This window comes from Zeugodacus cucurbitae, chromosome 4 (assembly GCF_028554725.1).
Source record: "Zeugodacus cucurbitae isolate PBARC_wt_2022May chromosome 4, idZeuCucr1.2, whole genome shotgun sequence".
Classification (NCBI taxonomy): domain Eukaryota; kingdom Metazoa; phylum Arthropoda; class Insecta; order Diptera; family Tephritidae; genus Zeugodacus; species Zeugodacus cucurbitae.
This window is the reverse complement of record NC_071669.1, coordinates 48,471,322-48,489,168: the sequence shown is the minus strand read 5'-3', so window position 1 is coordinate 48,489,168 and position 17,847 is coordinate 48,471,322. Positions and strand designations below refer to the sequence as shown.

At 36.2% G+C, this 17,847-nt stretch overlaps 1 protein-coding gene across 1 annotated transcript in view; it reads right to left on the bottom strand.

Moving 5' to 3' along the window:
* The window catches only part of LOC105220975 (proton-coupled amino acid transporter-like protein CG1139), a 31,529-nt gene that overhangs the window by 1,509 nt on the left and 12,173 nt on the right, over nt 1–17,847 (bottom strand). Inside the window, exons 2-6 of the mRNA XM_011197572.3 lie at nt 1,934–2,217; nt 1,683–1,869; nt 1,363–1,617; nt 924–1,294; nt 679–854 (exon numbers count right to left, since the gene is read on the bottom strand). Of these exons, the coding sequence (XP_011195874.1) occupies nt 679–854; nt 924–1,294; nt 1,363–1,617; nt 1,683–1,869; nt 1,934–2,121 (1,177 nt within the window). The 5' untranslated portion in view covers nt 2,122–2,217. The remainder of the gene's footprint in view (nt 1–678; nt 855–923; nt 1,295–1,362; nt 1,618–1,682; nt 1,870–1,933; nt 2,218–17,847) is intronic.

Sequence of the window (17,847 nt, the reverse complement as noted above, 5' to 3'; positions counted from 1 at the left end):
CGAAAAGATGTTCGTCTACATCCTTACAATATCAAACTGACGCAAGACCTGAAGCCGTTTGACCATCAGAATCGTCGTATGTTCGTGAATTGGGCTGAGAAACAACTTGAAAATGATCCGGATTTTCATGGAAAAATCATCTTCGGCCTAATCGGTTTGTCATTGGGCCGTAATTCTTCCGTGATGATCAAGCCCGACAAGTTACTGTGAATGGGAATCGCTACCGCTCAATGAAAACCGAATATTTTTGTCCGAGTGGGACGATATGGACTTGGACAATATGTGATTTCAACAGGACGGCGCCACACAGCGAATATCACAATCGATTTATTGAAAATCAAGTTTGGCCGCCTTGGTCATGCAATTTGGCGTTTGACTATTTCCTGTGGCGCTACGTCAAGTCTTTGGTCTATGTCAACAAGCCAGCGATGATTGATGAACTTCGTACGAATATCGAACGTGAAATTGCAGCAGTATCGGCCGATTTATGCTTGAAAACCGTCGAAAATTGGGTTAAGCGTCTGAACTTCTGCAAGCGTGTCGGGGTAATTGCATCAGAATTTCATTGATATCACAAACGTTTTTGTTTTATTTATAAAAAAACTTTTGTAGCACTCTTATTGAAAACCCCTTTATATAATATAATAAATCTTTGAAATTGAAGTAACTGTAACTTACATGTCACCAGCACCATTGAAGTTCGCACCACATATTCCCAGAAGAGTTTGCTACGCTGTGGACCCAATTTCTCCGCCACATAATCATTCCATGTGATATCGATGGCCACATAGCACGCCAGGCCATGTGTAATGTATATCGCAAAGGCCAACATACCCTTCACACACTGAGCCAAACTGTAGATGACATACACAGACAGATAATTTATAAATTCCAGAAAATCCATTTATATACACCACACTTACATGTCTTTCGAAGGCAAATTCAATGTGATAGAGCCCTCCACTTCACCACCATAATTCAGATAGCCAAACAGACCCATGCCCGAATAGAGGAATACAATGAGCACCATTGACACATTGAGCACACCGCAGCTGCCACCGAACTTTTTCGGCGTCTTCATTTCATTCTCCAACGGTAATATGATGCCGATAGCTTCCAGCGCAAAGAGCACAGTGCCGAAGAAGAGTGGAAAGCCGGCGAAAGGCGCCACAGCCACTTTGTCCTCGGTGGTGAAGGGTTCGCGGAAGATATAGTAACAGATGATGCCGAACGAAACCATGGTGATGCCATTGGCAATGGTGGAGAATGGCGCCAGGTATTTCAGATTGCGTACCTGTGCAACAGAATGGGAGTTAAAATCACTCGATCACATACATTTGGGAGTCTACACTGCACACTCACCCAATTGATGAAGATTAGTGGCAGCAGTATGATCACCATGCATAGACGCACATCGACGGGTTCATCTAGATAAAAATCGGCAATCGATTTAATATTGGAGGCGACGAACACCACATAGACACAACAACAGCCCAGTTGATAGATCAGCAAAAAGGTGTTCACCACATGCCCAATATAGGGTGCAAATTTGCGGAGGAATGGTGGTCCCTCCATTAATGCATTCTCCGCCACATTGGGATAATTCATGCTTGGCACCTAACAGCATATAAATAGAAAAATATAAGTTTGTGTGTAAAACGGTATTTCAATTAATTACGTACCTTTTTCCGTCGACAAAGCTCATATTCGGCTTTGACAAGCTGATGTATGCAATAGGTGCAGATGAAGCCAATGATCACGGTGCCTATGGTGCCAGTTATATAGCCAGCATTACGGAATGCATTTGGCATAGCCAATATGCCGGTGCCCAACGAACCCTTCAGCAAGTGGAAGAGTGTCTCCGAGTTGCTAGAGAGGAATTTGAAAATTTTTTAAATTAAAAATTTCTTCAAATAAATATTAATATACTCACGTCGTCGGATGTTCCACCTCGCGATTATCATATGGATTATATTCGTATGCGGCATCCTTAGCGGCCACGCCCACCGTCTTGCCACCCTTCTCCGCTAACTCTAGTGAGTACTTCTTGTTGGTCGCCTTGTCGCTGACAACACTGTCGCCAATGAATGTCGGATTGCTGTGTCCATTTTTGCTCATCATAAAATCTGGCTGGTTCAATGCTCGAGCTCTACAGTTTACCAGTTCAAACTAGACACACAGACTTCTTACGCCAGTACAGCTTATGTAGTTTAGTAGCTAAAAATAGTGAATTAGAGACAAGTATGAAACGTGAGCGACGAGTGAGTAAGAATCGTGTGAAATAGAAATTAGAAGCAGACTAAGATTATTACTTGTTGTTGTTGTTGTTGTCAAAGAGACTTTAGAGACTTTGTTTAAAAGCATACGCCTGCGGCTCATTTAATTGCTGTCGTGAAAACTTAAAATATACCAGACAAACAAATTCGCACTTACATACATACACATACATATGTACATACAATGTATGCATAAATGTCAAGTCAGTTGTATTTATTTACTTATGGGCAAGCAGCAGACATAAAAGCAATGAAATTGCCACATAAGCGTGGCGCGGAAGCGCAATGAAAAGACAGGAATTCTTCGTAAAAGTTTGTATATATGTACATATGTAAATAATCGCAATTAAAATGAACAAACTCTTACTAAAATCTGCGAATTTGCACGATCATTCAGTGAGTGTTGTAATCAGCAAAGTCTCTGCATATATAAATACTCTTATATACATACATACTATATATATGTACATATAGTATATATGCGCACATAAATATGTATGTTTATTTAAATCTGTAATGAAGAAAGCATATTTGTAAAGCTTTAGTGGTCGCTGACATACGAAATATTTATTCATACAAAGTGCTACGCCTGGTATGAGTAACATTCAGACTTTTCGTATGTATATAAGCATATTTATTAAGTATGTATATAAATACAGAGAGTTTTCGTCTGGCGTCAGTTACAAAGTCCATATTGAAGTGTATGACAATTCAAATAATTTTTATTTTTAAGGCGGAAAAATATTAAAATACATTTGAATTGATGAAGAAACGCCATAAGAAATGTCAAAAGGGAAAGCTAATAATAAAACTGTTATTTATACATATACAGAGGCAGGGGCGAACGCAGGGGGCCCCAAACCCCCCCCCCCCCAAAGTAATTGAATTTTTAAATAATAGAATTTAATTCTACAAAGTCATTTGAAAAATTGTAATTTGTTGTTTTCAAAGCAATCTTTCTGCCGACGATATATGAATATGTAAAATAAATGAATACATTAGTCACTAACAGCGTTTTGATACAATTGTATCTTTTTTGATACTTTTTTCTAAATTTTGTGATTTGATACTTTTTTTTTCACAAACGGCCTATTTCGATACTTTTCTGCTGATAGAATTTAATTTTTTGAAACTATGAAAATGTTAAACTAGGCCAATTAAAAAACCCAGAAAAATATAAACTGGACATAGACATTTTTTTAATTTGCTTCAAAGTAATGAGTTTGCCTTATAACTCTGTGGCTGCTGAACTGGATTTTTTAGATTTAAGGGGAATTGTGAGTCGAAAATGGACTTCTTTTGAAAATTAGTTCTGAACTGAAAAGTCACCAATAAGGTTTCTATTATTTTTTTAGAGTTTATTGTTAATCATAATACAGGAAAAATAAAAACTCATTTATTATGACTTTCAGTTTTCGTTCCATGAGCAAACTGACAAAACAAATAAATTTAAATTAAAAAAAAATTATGCTATTTGCAAAAACATACTTTAGTGTTTTAACTAAAATGTCTATATTTTAAATAAAAACAACCAGAAAAAACTGGTCTGAATTAGATACACAACTTTACTTATTATTTGTTTTTCAAATTAAAATTTTTAAAACAACGGTTGTGCTTTTGATACTTTTTGTGCTTGGCAACATATACTTAATTTTTTTAGCTCGAGCCAGCACTTGTCACTAATGATTAGAGCGTGAATGAGAATAGAACAAATGAATTATGTGCGTACGAAAGAATGATAGAAGACAAGACTACGACAGGCGTTTACAGTTAGCTTTTTTGGGTTTTAAGTTCCTGTTGAGTGACAACTTTCACGACCCCGAACACGCGAGCAAAACAAAATTGCACGGTGGTACAAAACAATAAAACCAAAACAAAGAGCTGAAGTCAAGGCTAGTGCTTGATTATTATTAAAAATTATAAGTTAAAAATGTATTAACTTGAAAAAGAAGTCCGCAATGGCGGAATTAAACAACAATAGTACAAAAAAGTCGTATATAAAGAATTTCTTTCACTTTTCCAACCAACAAAAAAGTTGGCAAAATGGCGAACTTTTTGTAACAAAACATATAATTTTAATTATAAACATGCATGATTATATTGGATCATTTTATAAATGAAGATTTTAAGAATTACGTTCATTGTGATATTTTATCTGCACATTATTCAATTTGGTTCACTATGTTTCACATTTCCGTTTTCCATTTGACAATTCTTCTGTTGCCTATTCCCATTCGTGGGTCGTGAACGCTTCAGCCTGTCGTAATTTTGTCTTCTATCATTCTTGGTGCGTACGTGTGTTTTGTTCTTGTCTCGTATTAATCATTGTAACTCTTTATGTGCACTGTGCTAATCACAGCTTAAATTTAGCCATCGCAACGACTTGCAAAATACCTGCTATAAGATATTGTATTGGTTCCATGAAAGAGACCGTAAATCTTTTTCGGATGTCAACTAAAGGCAGGCACACTGCTCAAAAATCTTATTCTTGAATCCTTTCCAAACTCAAAGCAAGTGAGGTTACTTAAATTCTGCGAAACACGTTGGGTGGAGCATTTAGAATTTCTTTCTTTATTTAACGATTTATTCCCATTGATCTGTACAGCGTTGGAAGAGCTTGATACTGAAAATTTAAGAAGTGATTTATCAAAGCCACATGCTTTGTTGACTGCAATCCAATCACCTCAATTTGTGATTGCTATGGCGATACTAAAGCCAATTTTTGCATTATCAAAACACATAAGCCTATGTTTGCAGCAAATAGACTGTGATTTGAGCAGCTGCGTTGCTTATGCAAATAATTTGTATGCTGAAATTAGTGAAATGCGTAAGGATTCTGAACAATCGTTTAAACTAATTTTTGAATCAGTTAAAACAATAGCCGCAGAATTAGATTTAGAAATCAAAATTCCGCGTTTGGCGAAACGGCAAACTAATCGCGACAATTATGAAGGCGAACCGGAAGAATATTACCGCAGATCAATTTATATACCGTTTTTAGATAATTTTTTGGACCAAATCAATGAACGATTTTTAAAACATCGAGAGCTGCTTTCCAAAATTGAAAACATTTTGCCAAATAAATGCATAAATCTTGACGTTATTGAGATGCCGTAGACTGTTCATGTTTTAGAAAAGCAATGGTCCGCTGATGTAGAAGATCCGGACGATTTCGTTGCTGAATTTAGAATGTGGAAAAGGTTAAAAATCTTTTCTTCAGATTATAAAGGGTGATTTTTTTGAGGTTAGGATTTTCATGCATTAGTATTTGACAGATCACGTGGGATTTCAGACATGGTGTCAAAGAGAAAGATGCTCAGTATGCTTTGACATTTCATCATGAATAGACTTACTAACGAGCAACGCTTGCAAATCATTGAATTTTATTACCAAAATCAGTGTTCGGTTCGAAATGTGTTTATCGACAAATTTTGTTCAGCGATGAGGCTCATTTCTGGTTGAATGGCTACGTAAATAAGCAAAATTGCCGCATTTGGGGTGAAGAGCAACCAGAAGCCGTTCAAGAACTGCCCATGCATCCCGAAAAATGCACTGTTTGGTGTGGTTTGTACGCTGGTGGAATCATTGGACCGTATTTTTTCAAAGATGCTGTTGGACGCAACGTTACGGTGAATGGCGATCGCTATCGTTCGATGCTAACAAACTTTTTGTTGCCAAAAATGGAAGAACTGAACTTGGTTGACATGTGGTTTCAACAAGATGGCGCTACATGCCACACAGCTCGCGATTCTATGGCCATTTTGAGGGAAAACTTCGGAGAACAATTCATCTCAAGAAATGGACCCGTAAGTTGGCCACCAAGATCATGCGATTTAACGCCTTTAGACTATTTTTTGTGGGGCTACGTCAAGTCTAAAGTCTACAGAAATAAGCCAGCAACTATTCCAGCTTTGGAAGACAACATTTCCGAAGAAATTCGGGCTATTCCGGCCGAAATGCTCGAAAAAGTTGCCCAAAATTGGACTTTCCGAATGGACCACCTAAGACGCAGCCGCGGTCAACATTTAAATGAAATTATCTTCAAAAAGTAAATGTCATGAACCAATCTAACGTTTCAAATAAAGAACCGATGAGATTTTGCAAATTTTATGCGTTTTTTTTTTTAAAAAAGTTATCAAGCTCTTAAAAAGTCACCCTTTAATTTCTAACTAAAATTTTGAATATATTTTCAGGAACTGGTTAAATCAAACAAAGAGATCCAAAACTTTTTTAGACGCCTTGAATTGTTGCGATGCAAAAATTTTCAAAACAGTGCATCGTTTTTTAAAGACTGGAGCAACAATCCCTATATCTGTCGCTTCAAGTGAATGCTCGTTTTCCTCACTTCGCAGGCTTAAAACATATTTAAGAAATAAAACTGGAGAAGCACGCCTGAACGGAATGGCTCTCTTGAATATCCATAGAGATATAGACGTGACGGAGGAAGAGATTTTAAATGTTATGGCCCAAAATAAAAGAAGATTAGACTTCAATTTGTGAATAAAATAATGAAACATTGTTTTTGTACCTAAAACCAACCCCCCCCCCCAAATTTTTTTCCTGCGTGCGCCACTGTACATAGGTAGTCAAAATTATTTACACATCGGGCGTTTTTTTACAAGTATCACAGAAAAAGCTCTTGTTTGTTGTTGTTGTTGTCACAGGGTAAAAAAATGCTATGTTGTTGTAAACCTTGTCTACTCCAGAGCGAATGAAGTCAGTTTGGCTAGAATAGCTAGAAATATGGCGGATAAATAAGCAAATTAACTGAAGACTCGCAGTAGTCAAAAGTATTTACACACGGCGATTTAACCTTTATCCTTGGATTTGGTTTGAGCAAGAGTAATAAATGGATTCTATTGCATTCGTAACAATCTAACTCAGCCTTAAAATTTAACACTTGTTAAATAAAATGCCGAAACCAAAGGAATTATGGATTATAACTAGATCGGAGACAGTTACTAAGTTTAAGACTCGGGTTTCAGCTTCGGAGTTAGTTAAAATTTATAGAATTTGATGGAATACTGTTTATAATATTAGTAAAAAGAAGAACACGAAAAATTACAAGGATAATTTAAAGAGAAATGATCAGAAACTTGTGATAACTCAAAGAGAATGCAGAAGATTAGTAGGAACTGCCATACAAAATCCCACAATTAGTCCTCTTAATATTGCAGCAGCATCGAATCAGCATATTGCATGAACAGTCAATGATGCTACACTGTTAAGGACATTTAAAAATAATAACAAATACCTACGTTGAGCAAGAAGTTGACCACTTAGGTAACCAAAAAAGCTTTATTTCCGAAACCAAAAAAGCGATATGCCTCTCATTTGCCTTAAAATGCATCCTACGGCCTGTCGTGGGCAGATAAGGCCGAATTTTAGTTCCAGGGCTTCTTTATGCATTTACCACGTGAGAAGAAGAATAATGCGGTTTAGACGCTAGACAGAGTCGGAGGTGACATGCTGATTTTTTTGGGAAGTTTTCCTTACTTAAGTTTTGGAGATTTGCTACTAATTTAGGGACCCTAAATCATCCGGATATATCAGAATTCACATGACCATGCCATTGTAGTGGTTAGTCGGCCTTTTCCAACTATTGACCACATTTTACAACAGGACAATGCTCCATTTCATGCAGGATCTTTACCTACAAAAGTTTTAAATGAGGCAAATCAAGTTGACCTCCGCACAGCCCTGAACAAAACTTTATTGAATATATAGGAGGACAATTGATATAATAACTGAAAACGCCAAAATTATCGACATTTGGTCTAAATTAACAGTTAACTTAGCGCAGAATTGTGTTGAATAAATTCGGACCATAAAGCAGGCTGTTATTGATGCCAAAGGCGATGTAAACAGTTATGAATTTATTGCCTTAGAATAGTAACTTAGACTAAACATTAAAATTTTAAAGTTATCCTTAAATAAGAACAGTTAATTCATAACTGTATTATAGCAAAACAATTTAAATTATTAATAGATGCTTAACTATATTTTTGAAATTATTTTTTTATTAATTCTTCGATATTAAGGGGTTAGATGGGTTTCAGAGGTTGAAAATATATATTTTTTAATATAATAAATTTAAAAAACAAACTCATATTGGTCCACCATTTTAAATTTTAAATAACCGATACCAGATTCATAATCCCTGACCCCGAAAACCGCCGAGTAATGAGTTTCAAGCGAATCCAAATGATTTTTAAAAATACTGTCCGCCATATTGGTAAGATATGTAGATAGTAAGGCTCCGGTCAGAACCAAATTTTGTATTGTGTAGTTGTGTTATTGGTTCATTTAAAATCAATAAACCAAAAATATTTCGATATTACATGGATAAATATAGTTATTGAGGAAAGGAAAAAAATATTTATAAAATTTTGAATTTTTTACAGAATTTGAACTAAAAAATAATTTTTTTGTAAAATTGTCCCTAAATATTTCAAATATGTGAGCAAAAGTAGCGCAAAATCGCTTCATAACTTTTCGAGAAATTATGTCCACCGATTTAAAAATTTATTTTTCAGATAAACGCGTTTCATGTTTTAAATTGAAACTGACGTCGTCTGAAGTGCGGAACTTCCAAAGGGTTTATCTCTTAGAATTGTAATTGGACGATTTGAAATTTTTGGAGAATATTGTACTATTTAATAAAACAAAAATATTTCCCTTTTATTTTAAACCCACCTAACCCTTTTAGTTGCTGAAATATATTGTAGTAGCAGACCGCTTCGGCTTCGCACGGGTTTAAACAAACAATTAAAAAGTTATAAGTTTTGTTCTTCAAGCCGCTGCACACGCTCCGTACTCGACTCTCAAGCGCGTACTTGGGAGGTTTTAAATTTTGTTCAGCAAGCAGGTGCGAGCGCTCTTTACTCGACTCTCTGTCACGCGATTGCGATGCGAATAGAATGATTTGGAAGACGATTTTCAGTTTCAGATTAAGATTCTCCATCAAGGAGTTTTTTTGATACCCTCACCTGGGCACTATTTCCAGAAAGTTGAGATTCTTGCAAAAAATATAGCCTATGTTACTCGGGGTGAAGCTTTCCAATGGTGAACGAATTTTTGAAATCGGCACAGTACTTTTTGAGTTTATTCATTGGAGCGGACCCCGATTTTTATTCGGCCAACGACCGTTAACGCGTAAACGTAGTGCCAAAACCATATATAGAATATATGCATCTGCAAGAACTCTAATCTTGTTTTCTTGAATTGTTAAAAAATAATTCAGTTTAAAATTTATTCCCTGTGTGGATCTGAGCATATTGACACTTAATAAGCGTTAACAGAGAACTGACTAAAAATCTTAATAATATGGTTAATAATTGACACATAGATTTACAACAATAATCATGAAAGTTGTTTACCATTTTTAAAGTGACTTTATTTTACTCATTCAAGTAGAATTTAAGATATACAGTCGAACTTCCATAACTCGAACTCAAATTTTTTACAAATTACCTTCCGTAACTCGGACGTCTCGCTAATTCGAAATTTACGGATTATGGTGATTCGAGTGAGGTAAGTTCAACTGTATATAATTTTATAAGACAAACGTAGTTCATAGGTGTTCTTATTGAAGTCAACATAAGTTGTTCGAGAATTACGAAGTGTATTAATTAGTACGAAATTATTCGATGCCAGTCTCCCGTTGAAACATAAATATATTTGACTCTCATTAAATCATTGGGCATCATGTAATTCCTGTAAGGAAAGGCTAAGTTCGGGTGCAACCGAACATTTTATACTCTCGCAATTTATTGAAGAAAATTTATTAAGATAACACCTATAAATTCGGCACAAAGTTTAATAGAATAACGAAAATCATCCTATATAGTGTATGAGGGCTGAGGAAATTCCTGAACCGATTTCATTCATTTTCACCAGCAAGGTACACTATATCCAAGACTATACACTCACTCACATAATTTCGCTAAGATATCTCACATATTAATCAATACATATATGCAGATTAAAGCCCAGCGTATTTTTGAAAAACCATTAATTAGGTATATGGGAGCTAGGAGAAGTTATTATCCGATTTTAATATTTTTTGGAACCGAGACTCACTATTAGAATAAACAATTTCCTCTGAATTACATTCAATTATCAGAGAGATTTATCCATATTTTCGGTTAAAATTTACCCTTAGGCGCGGAGTTCAACATGTTCGATAACAGGGGCCTTGAAAAGTTATAGTCCGTTTTCGACAATTTTTTCTCAAGTGAAGCCAGAGACGATATGCACTATTTGTGTAAAGTTTTATTCCGCTATCTTCATTGGTTCCTTATGTATACATTATAAAGTGAAGGAATCAAGTGGAATTTTAAATTGAGTTATATGGGAAGTTGTCGTGGTTATGAACCGATTTCATACATTTTTTCACATGTGTCATCAGGGTGTCAAGAAAGTATTATCTACCGAATTTCATTGAAATCGGTCAAGTAGTTCCTGAGATATAGTTTTTGACCCATAAGTGGGAGATGCCACGCCCATATTTCATTTTGTAAAAAAATCTGAGTGCAGTTTCCTTCTGCTATTTCTTCTGTAAAATTTTGTGTTTCTGACGTTTCTCGTTAGTGAGTTATCCCACTTTTAGTCATTTTCAACCTAACCTTTGTATGGCAGGTGGGTGTGGTTATTATCCGATTTCTTTAATTTTTGGACTGTATAAGGAAACGGCTAAAGAAAACGACTACAGAAAGTTTGGTTTATATAGCTTAATTGGTTTGCGAGTTATATACAAAAATCCTATTTGAGGGCGGGGTCACTTTTACGATACGATCCTATGTTCCAAATTTTATTTATGGCTTAGTTATGACACTTTATAAGTTTTTGGTTTTCGCCATTTTGTGGGCGTGGCAATGGTCCGATTTTGCCCATTTTCGAAAGCAACCTCCTCAATGTGCCAAGGAATACCTGTTCCAAGTTTCGTTAAGATATCTCGAATTTTTACTCAAGTTATCCGTTGCACGGACAGACGGGCAGACATTCGGATTTTGACTCGTCTCGTCACCCTGATCATTTTGATATATATAACCCTATATCTAACTCTTTTAGTTTTATGACTTACAAACAACCGTTAGGTGAACAAAACTATAATACTCTCTTATCAACTTTTGTTGCGAGAGTATAAATATTCATTTGATGTCTTTAGTAGCACTATAGTATCTATTAGTGCTGACAATTTATTCTAAAATTATTCAAATCGACAAATCAACAGGCGTTAGACGCAGGATATCGCAACCATTGACGCGATTGCTCAACTCTTGGCGCCCATACTACAAACAAGTGTCGACATCTGCTTGTAATATTGCACAAATGCATATAAAAAAAAATAAAAATTTAAATAATAAAATTTAATTTCAAATTCAATCAGACATAGATTTGGTGCTGACGTCTACTGTGCAACATGTGTTGACATACATACATACATACATGCATGTAGAGATCTAGTAAATACTTGTTGTTAAAAATAGCGCATTTACATGGCGTTCGTGCGGCTTTGCGTGCCAGCTAGCGTTTTTATAAATGCCAACTAGTATAATGTCAAGTTCAATAATTCGCCTGAAATAAGAAAGTATTCGCAAATATATGTAAGGGTGTGCGTAGGTATGGCACGTGCAGAAGCTCTTTTGGTGCGGCATGCAACAATGCGCTTAGCTAAGAATGTCAGTTGGTTCAATTATATATCTATATTAATATATATATGTAAGTAAGTATGTTTATTTTTGTCAATTGCAATCGAGAAATCTGTGCTTTGTTCCAAAAAGTGTTTCAAAGCAAGACACCACACGCTCTTCAGCTACAATGTGGTTTCTTTTTTGTGTACTGGTGAGTGCCAGAAATTCTTTATCGTCCAACATACATATATGTTTGTATAAAGGTTTACATATGTATGTATTTGACGTTATTTGTTGCACCTTTAATACATTGCTTTAACTTGAAAATTGTGAAACGTGTTTGTGTTACTAAAGTGATCTATCAGCGCCAATCTATGAAAATACAATTTCGTGACTTTGTTGCTTTTATTTGCTTTGAAAGAAAAATAGATATAATGAAAATGGAAATCGTTTACTCGTCTTAGTGTGGAATGCAACTTGTAAGTTGCAGTCTGTGCTTTAGCCATTTTGTTGCTGCATGGAATTTGTCTAAATTTTCCACTGTTTTCGTCATTTGTGTTCAGTTGTTGTTGTTTTATTAATTCGCCATTCGTTAATATATAGCCAGCGAAATGGCAACGAGTTCGAAAATCGATCAAACAGTTTTCGTATGTCGCAAAAGAATGCAAATATTCAATACATTATAGATATATGTATGTACGTAGTTATAAGTTCATTATATATAAACGTAAGTAAAGGAAATGACTGAAGACAGTTTGGCTTATGTAGCTTTATTATTTTGCGAGACATTTACAAGAAACCTATTTAGAGATGAAGCCACGCCCACTTAAAAAAAGGACATCCAAATATGCCCCTCCCTAGTGTAATCCTCTGTACCAAATACTACTTTCATAAGTTTATTTACGGCTTAGTTATGACACTGTATAAGTTTCATTAAGATATCTTAATTTTTACTCAAGTTATCGCTTGCATGGACAGACGGACGGACGGACAGGCATCCGGATTTCAAATCCACTCGTCTTCCTGATCATTTATGTATATATAACCCCATATCTAACTCTTATACTCTTATCTTGTAAAGTAAACGATTCAGATTGACTTCAAATTTCTGGTGTATAGTAAGAAGGCATTGGTTGTGAAACTATTTGGCCTATTTTCATAACATATCATTGGAATGCCAAGAAAATATTACGAATCGAAATTCATTGAAATTGGTCGAAAGGTTTCTGAGATATGATTTTTGACCCAGAAGTGGGCCACACCACATTTAAAATTTTGTATACGTAACCTTTATATAGGCTTTCGTCAATTTTTCACGCATAACCCCAGAAGCGGGCTTCGCCTTCTCACTTTAGCTCGCCTTCAAACGGATGTATGTTCGCTACCCAGAGGATACTTGGTCTAAAACCGAAAGTCGTGAGCTGCTTGCGCAAGATTTATGGTCCTCAGAACATTGGCAACGGTGAATACCGCAGACGATGGAACGATGAGCTGTACGAGTTATACGGCAACATTGACATAGTTCAGCTAATAAAATGACAGCGGTTTCGCTGCCTAGGTCATGTTGTGCGAATAGAAGAAAACACTCCAGCTATGAAAGTGTTCGATGCAGTACCCGCCGGAGGAAGCCGAGGAAAGGGAAGGCTTCCACTCCGTTGGAGGGACCAAGTGGAGAGCGAACTGGTTACACTTGGGATCTCCAATTGGTGCCGAACTGCGAAGGAGAGAGAGAAGTGGCGCACTATGGTCGATTCGGCTATAACCGGCTAAACGGTTGCAACGCCAATCACATACATACAACCTTTGTATAGGAGTTAGGCGTGGTTATTATCCGATTTCTGCCATTTTTGGACTGTATAAGGTCTAGTTTCCTAGATAGCTTTGGTAGTTTACGAGTTATGTACTTCCAAATTTTATTTCAATATCTTAATTTATGGCTTACTTATGGCACTTTATGTGTTTTCGGTTTTCGCCATTTTGTGGGCGTGGCAGTGGTCCGATTTTGACACGTTTGTCAAGTTTCATCAAGATATCTTAATTTTTACCCAAGTTACAGCTTGCACAGACGGATGGACGGACGGACAGACATCCGGATTTGAACTCCACTCTTATCCCTGATCACTTTGGTATATATAACCTTATATCTAACCCGTATAGTTTTGGGTGTTACAAACAACCGTTATGTGATCAAAACTATAATACTCTCGTAGCAACTTTGTTGCGAGAGTATAAATATATATTTAGTACTGAAGTTAGGTTTTGAAATCGATGTGAGCATTGTTTTTAGAATGAAATATAAATGAACAAATCTTCTTCATGACAACCTTCAAAGTTAAGACAAAGTTAAGAAACAGTATTCTCGGCAAGCTCGCTCAAAATCACCATCATTCATATTAATTTAAAGTTTTTGAATCCGCATCACTATACATATATGTATGTATATTCTCTTCAATGCTTTTAGTGATATCGCCGATGTGCGATTTTTGTCGAATAAACCTCTCCGCGTGGAATCAAACATTCAGTTACTCTTCAAGCAAACAATTCTCCTACATTCTGTTCTTATAATGTTTATTAAAATCAATTCTCATTATCATTAATCTTTCGGAATATCCATCGGAGTATAATATTTTAAGTATAACATCTGACAAATAGCTAATCGATATACTGTTTTTAGTAATCACCACGAGCACGAATAAGTTCATATTTTCTGGTAGAATAGTTCTATTGATAGACGCTGGAAGTTCTGCTGATTGATGAAGAGTTGCCAAGTAAGATGCCCGAGTTACTTCTTCTTCATTTTGTACCCAGAATATACTCTGGTATCCTGCGGGTATCCAAGACCATTTGTATTTTGGAATTTACCAGAAGGAGTTTGGGTTTATATAGCTCTTAAGTAAAACTAACTTATACGGAATTACCAACAAAGAAGTTCTATTCTAGCAAATATGTGTGATATAACGAAAGGTTTATTTGTCGCTTAAATATACGATTATACATTTATTTTAGTATTGCAGTAGGACTTTATTAAATACATATTCTGAAAACTTAAAGTCTGCTACCTACGAGAAATTCAACTTTTCACAAATAAATGCTTAATTTAACACCGAAAACATTGTTTCAATGCGAACAAACTCTTCGAATGTGGCAAATACGAGTAATTTATGCACTCATGCATTAAATATCGGCTGAGGTAAACAATATTTGCGACAAGCCCACAATCAGCAGAGAGTTCAATGTTCTTGGCCAACCTTCGCTTACGTCTAATCAATTCGAATTAATTGAAACCGATCAAAACACACAAGTACAAAGGCCGCACATCTGCGTTCGGCTATAATAACTCATAATTCATGAATGAAAAAGCGACATGAAGCGGATTACAGGTTATTTGAATGTAACTATTCACAATCCACCGTGCATACTCGCGTGCATATGAAATTACTTTGGTATTTACGCCCATGCGCATGACCGTTCCACATGCGATAAATGTCAACTATGATTATTTTTATACCACAAACAAATATCTATTGCAGCAGTAGCTGTTTTTTTTTGCTATAATTGAGCAGTTTTACGATCTATCAGCCGAATTCAATGTGTTAGTAGTCTCAGCTGGTGTAATAATGCTCTTGAATACAATCAATGGGATTTTTGAGATGAACGACATTGGAGAGGTTTTGAACTTTTTTGGAGGTTAGGTTACCTCTAAGCAACTCTGACTTTTCTTGAGAGGAAGTTTTAGGCATAAAAGTGAGAAGGTCAGAGAGTTGTATCATTAAGAGGATACTTAATGTATCCTAATATAACTATCGCACTTATGATACTAAGGCATCTATTACGATCTGATGTTAATAATCACAACTTTGTACAGATGTCTGTTGTTCAGGAATCTCAAAACGGTCGCTAACGAGCCATTGCAGCAGAAAAGGCACATTACACCCTTCCAGAATCAAAAGTATAATCAAGGTCTAAATAAAACTGAGAGACATGTTCGGTTTACACCATAGTAGAATGATCTTGCGATTGCTCATCGGATATCTCTCATATATTAGGCTGTCAAATATCCGCCTTTTTGTCTTTTGAATTTTCGCTACAGAGGTCGTATCTGGCAATACTATACATATTTGAAAGGTCTTGACATAACCTACAAAACGACGCTATGCATGATTAGTTTGAATATTGCGTTCAACAGTAATAGACGTGTAAACATGGAGTTCACTTACTCCGAAATTCGCGCTATTTTAAAGTTTTCCTTCGTTAAAGGCAAATCCGCTAGAGAAACGTTCCGTGAAATTAATGCTGTTTTGGGGGATGGTACTCTATCACTTCGAACTGTGGGGGAATGGTTTCGACGATTCAGAGCGGGTGAAAACGACGCCATGGATAAGCCAGCCGGCGGAAGGCCTGTGACGACGAATACCGATCAAATCATGGAAAACATCGAGTTGGACCGACATGTGGCATTTCGTGATATCGCCCAGGAGATGGAAGTTAGTCACCAAACCATTTTAGACCATCTGCAGAAGGCTGGATTTACAAAAAAGCTTGATATTTGGGTGTCGCATGATTTGACGCAAAAAAACCTTCTGGACCGAAACAACGCCTACAATATGCTGCTGAAACGGAACGAACTCAGCCCATTTTTGAAGAAGATGGTGACTGGCGACGAAAAATGGATCAAATACGTCAATATCAAGTGAAAATGGTCGTGGTCGAAGGTCGGTTAATCGTCCCAAACAGTGGCCAAGCCGGGATTTACGGCCAGGAGGGATTTGCTGTGTGTTTGGTGGGATTGGAAGGGAGTCATCTACTATGTGCTCCCATATGGCCAGACGCTTAATTCTACTATCTACAGCGAAGAACTGGACTAGGCGATCAACCTGAAACGTCCAGAATTGACCAACAGGAAGGGTGTAGTGTTCCACAAGGACAACGCCAGATCACACACTTCGTCGATGACTCGTCAGAAGCTACGGGAGCTCGGATGGTAGGTTTTATCGCATTCACCATATAGCCACCACCTATTCCTGTCCAAGTGTAAAGTTGAACTCAAAGAGGCTTATGAAAAGTGGCTGTTCGAGTTCTTCGCAAATAAGGAGGGGGGCTTCTACGAAGAGACGAGGGGGTTATTATGAAGTTGCCGTCTAGATGTCACTGTAACACTTTTTATAAAGCATTGAGTAAAGAGCAAAGGAGCAAGGGAGATATTTGACAACCTAGATAATATATTAAATATAAACCGATGAAGATGAAAGCTTGTTCATAATCCAATGTTGTATCTAATATGTCGAAATTGGTGTTTCTACAATTAAATATGTATTTATCTACGGCCGTGAAATTATCTCAAATTAACAAATAACTTGGCCAATTCCAAAGTATCTGGTTATAACTGCATTAGAGTTCATTGAGGTATGGCGAAGATTTATCACGGTGATCATGATTAGCAATTTGATAAATTATTTTTCAAAATTATTTTGACACAAACTACCGAATTTTTTACGAATTAAAGATTTTAATTGCCGTACGGTGTTGGTGTTGAGGTGAGTTATACCTTATGTGGTTAGAAAATACAAACATACGGCATAGGAAAGAAGAACAAAAAAGCTAGAAATAGCAAATAAAAACAAACATGTGAACCGGTTAAAACCTGTCAACGTTTTCTAACATTTTTTTTTTATATTCGTACGCATATTTGTGTGTATGTTTGTATGTACGCTTGTGTGTAAATACCAAATTCATTGCCAAAGTGCCCATTATTTTTGTGAGTTATGTTGCCGGCTTTGCTATGAGCTCAAATTGTTATTTTTTTGCGAAATTTTTGTTGCTATTGTATACATTTTTTTGTATATCTTCAAACCTTTTTTTTCTCTATTTATTTTTTTTCCAATTTTTTCCACTTTCTTCGTGGTTCAGTGAGCTAAGCGTCACTTTAAGAATTTCAA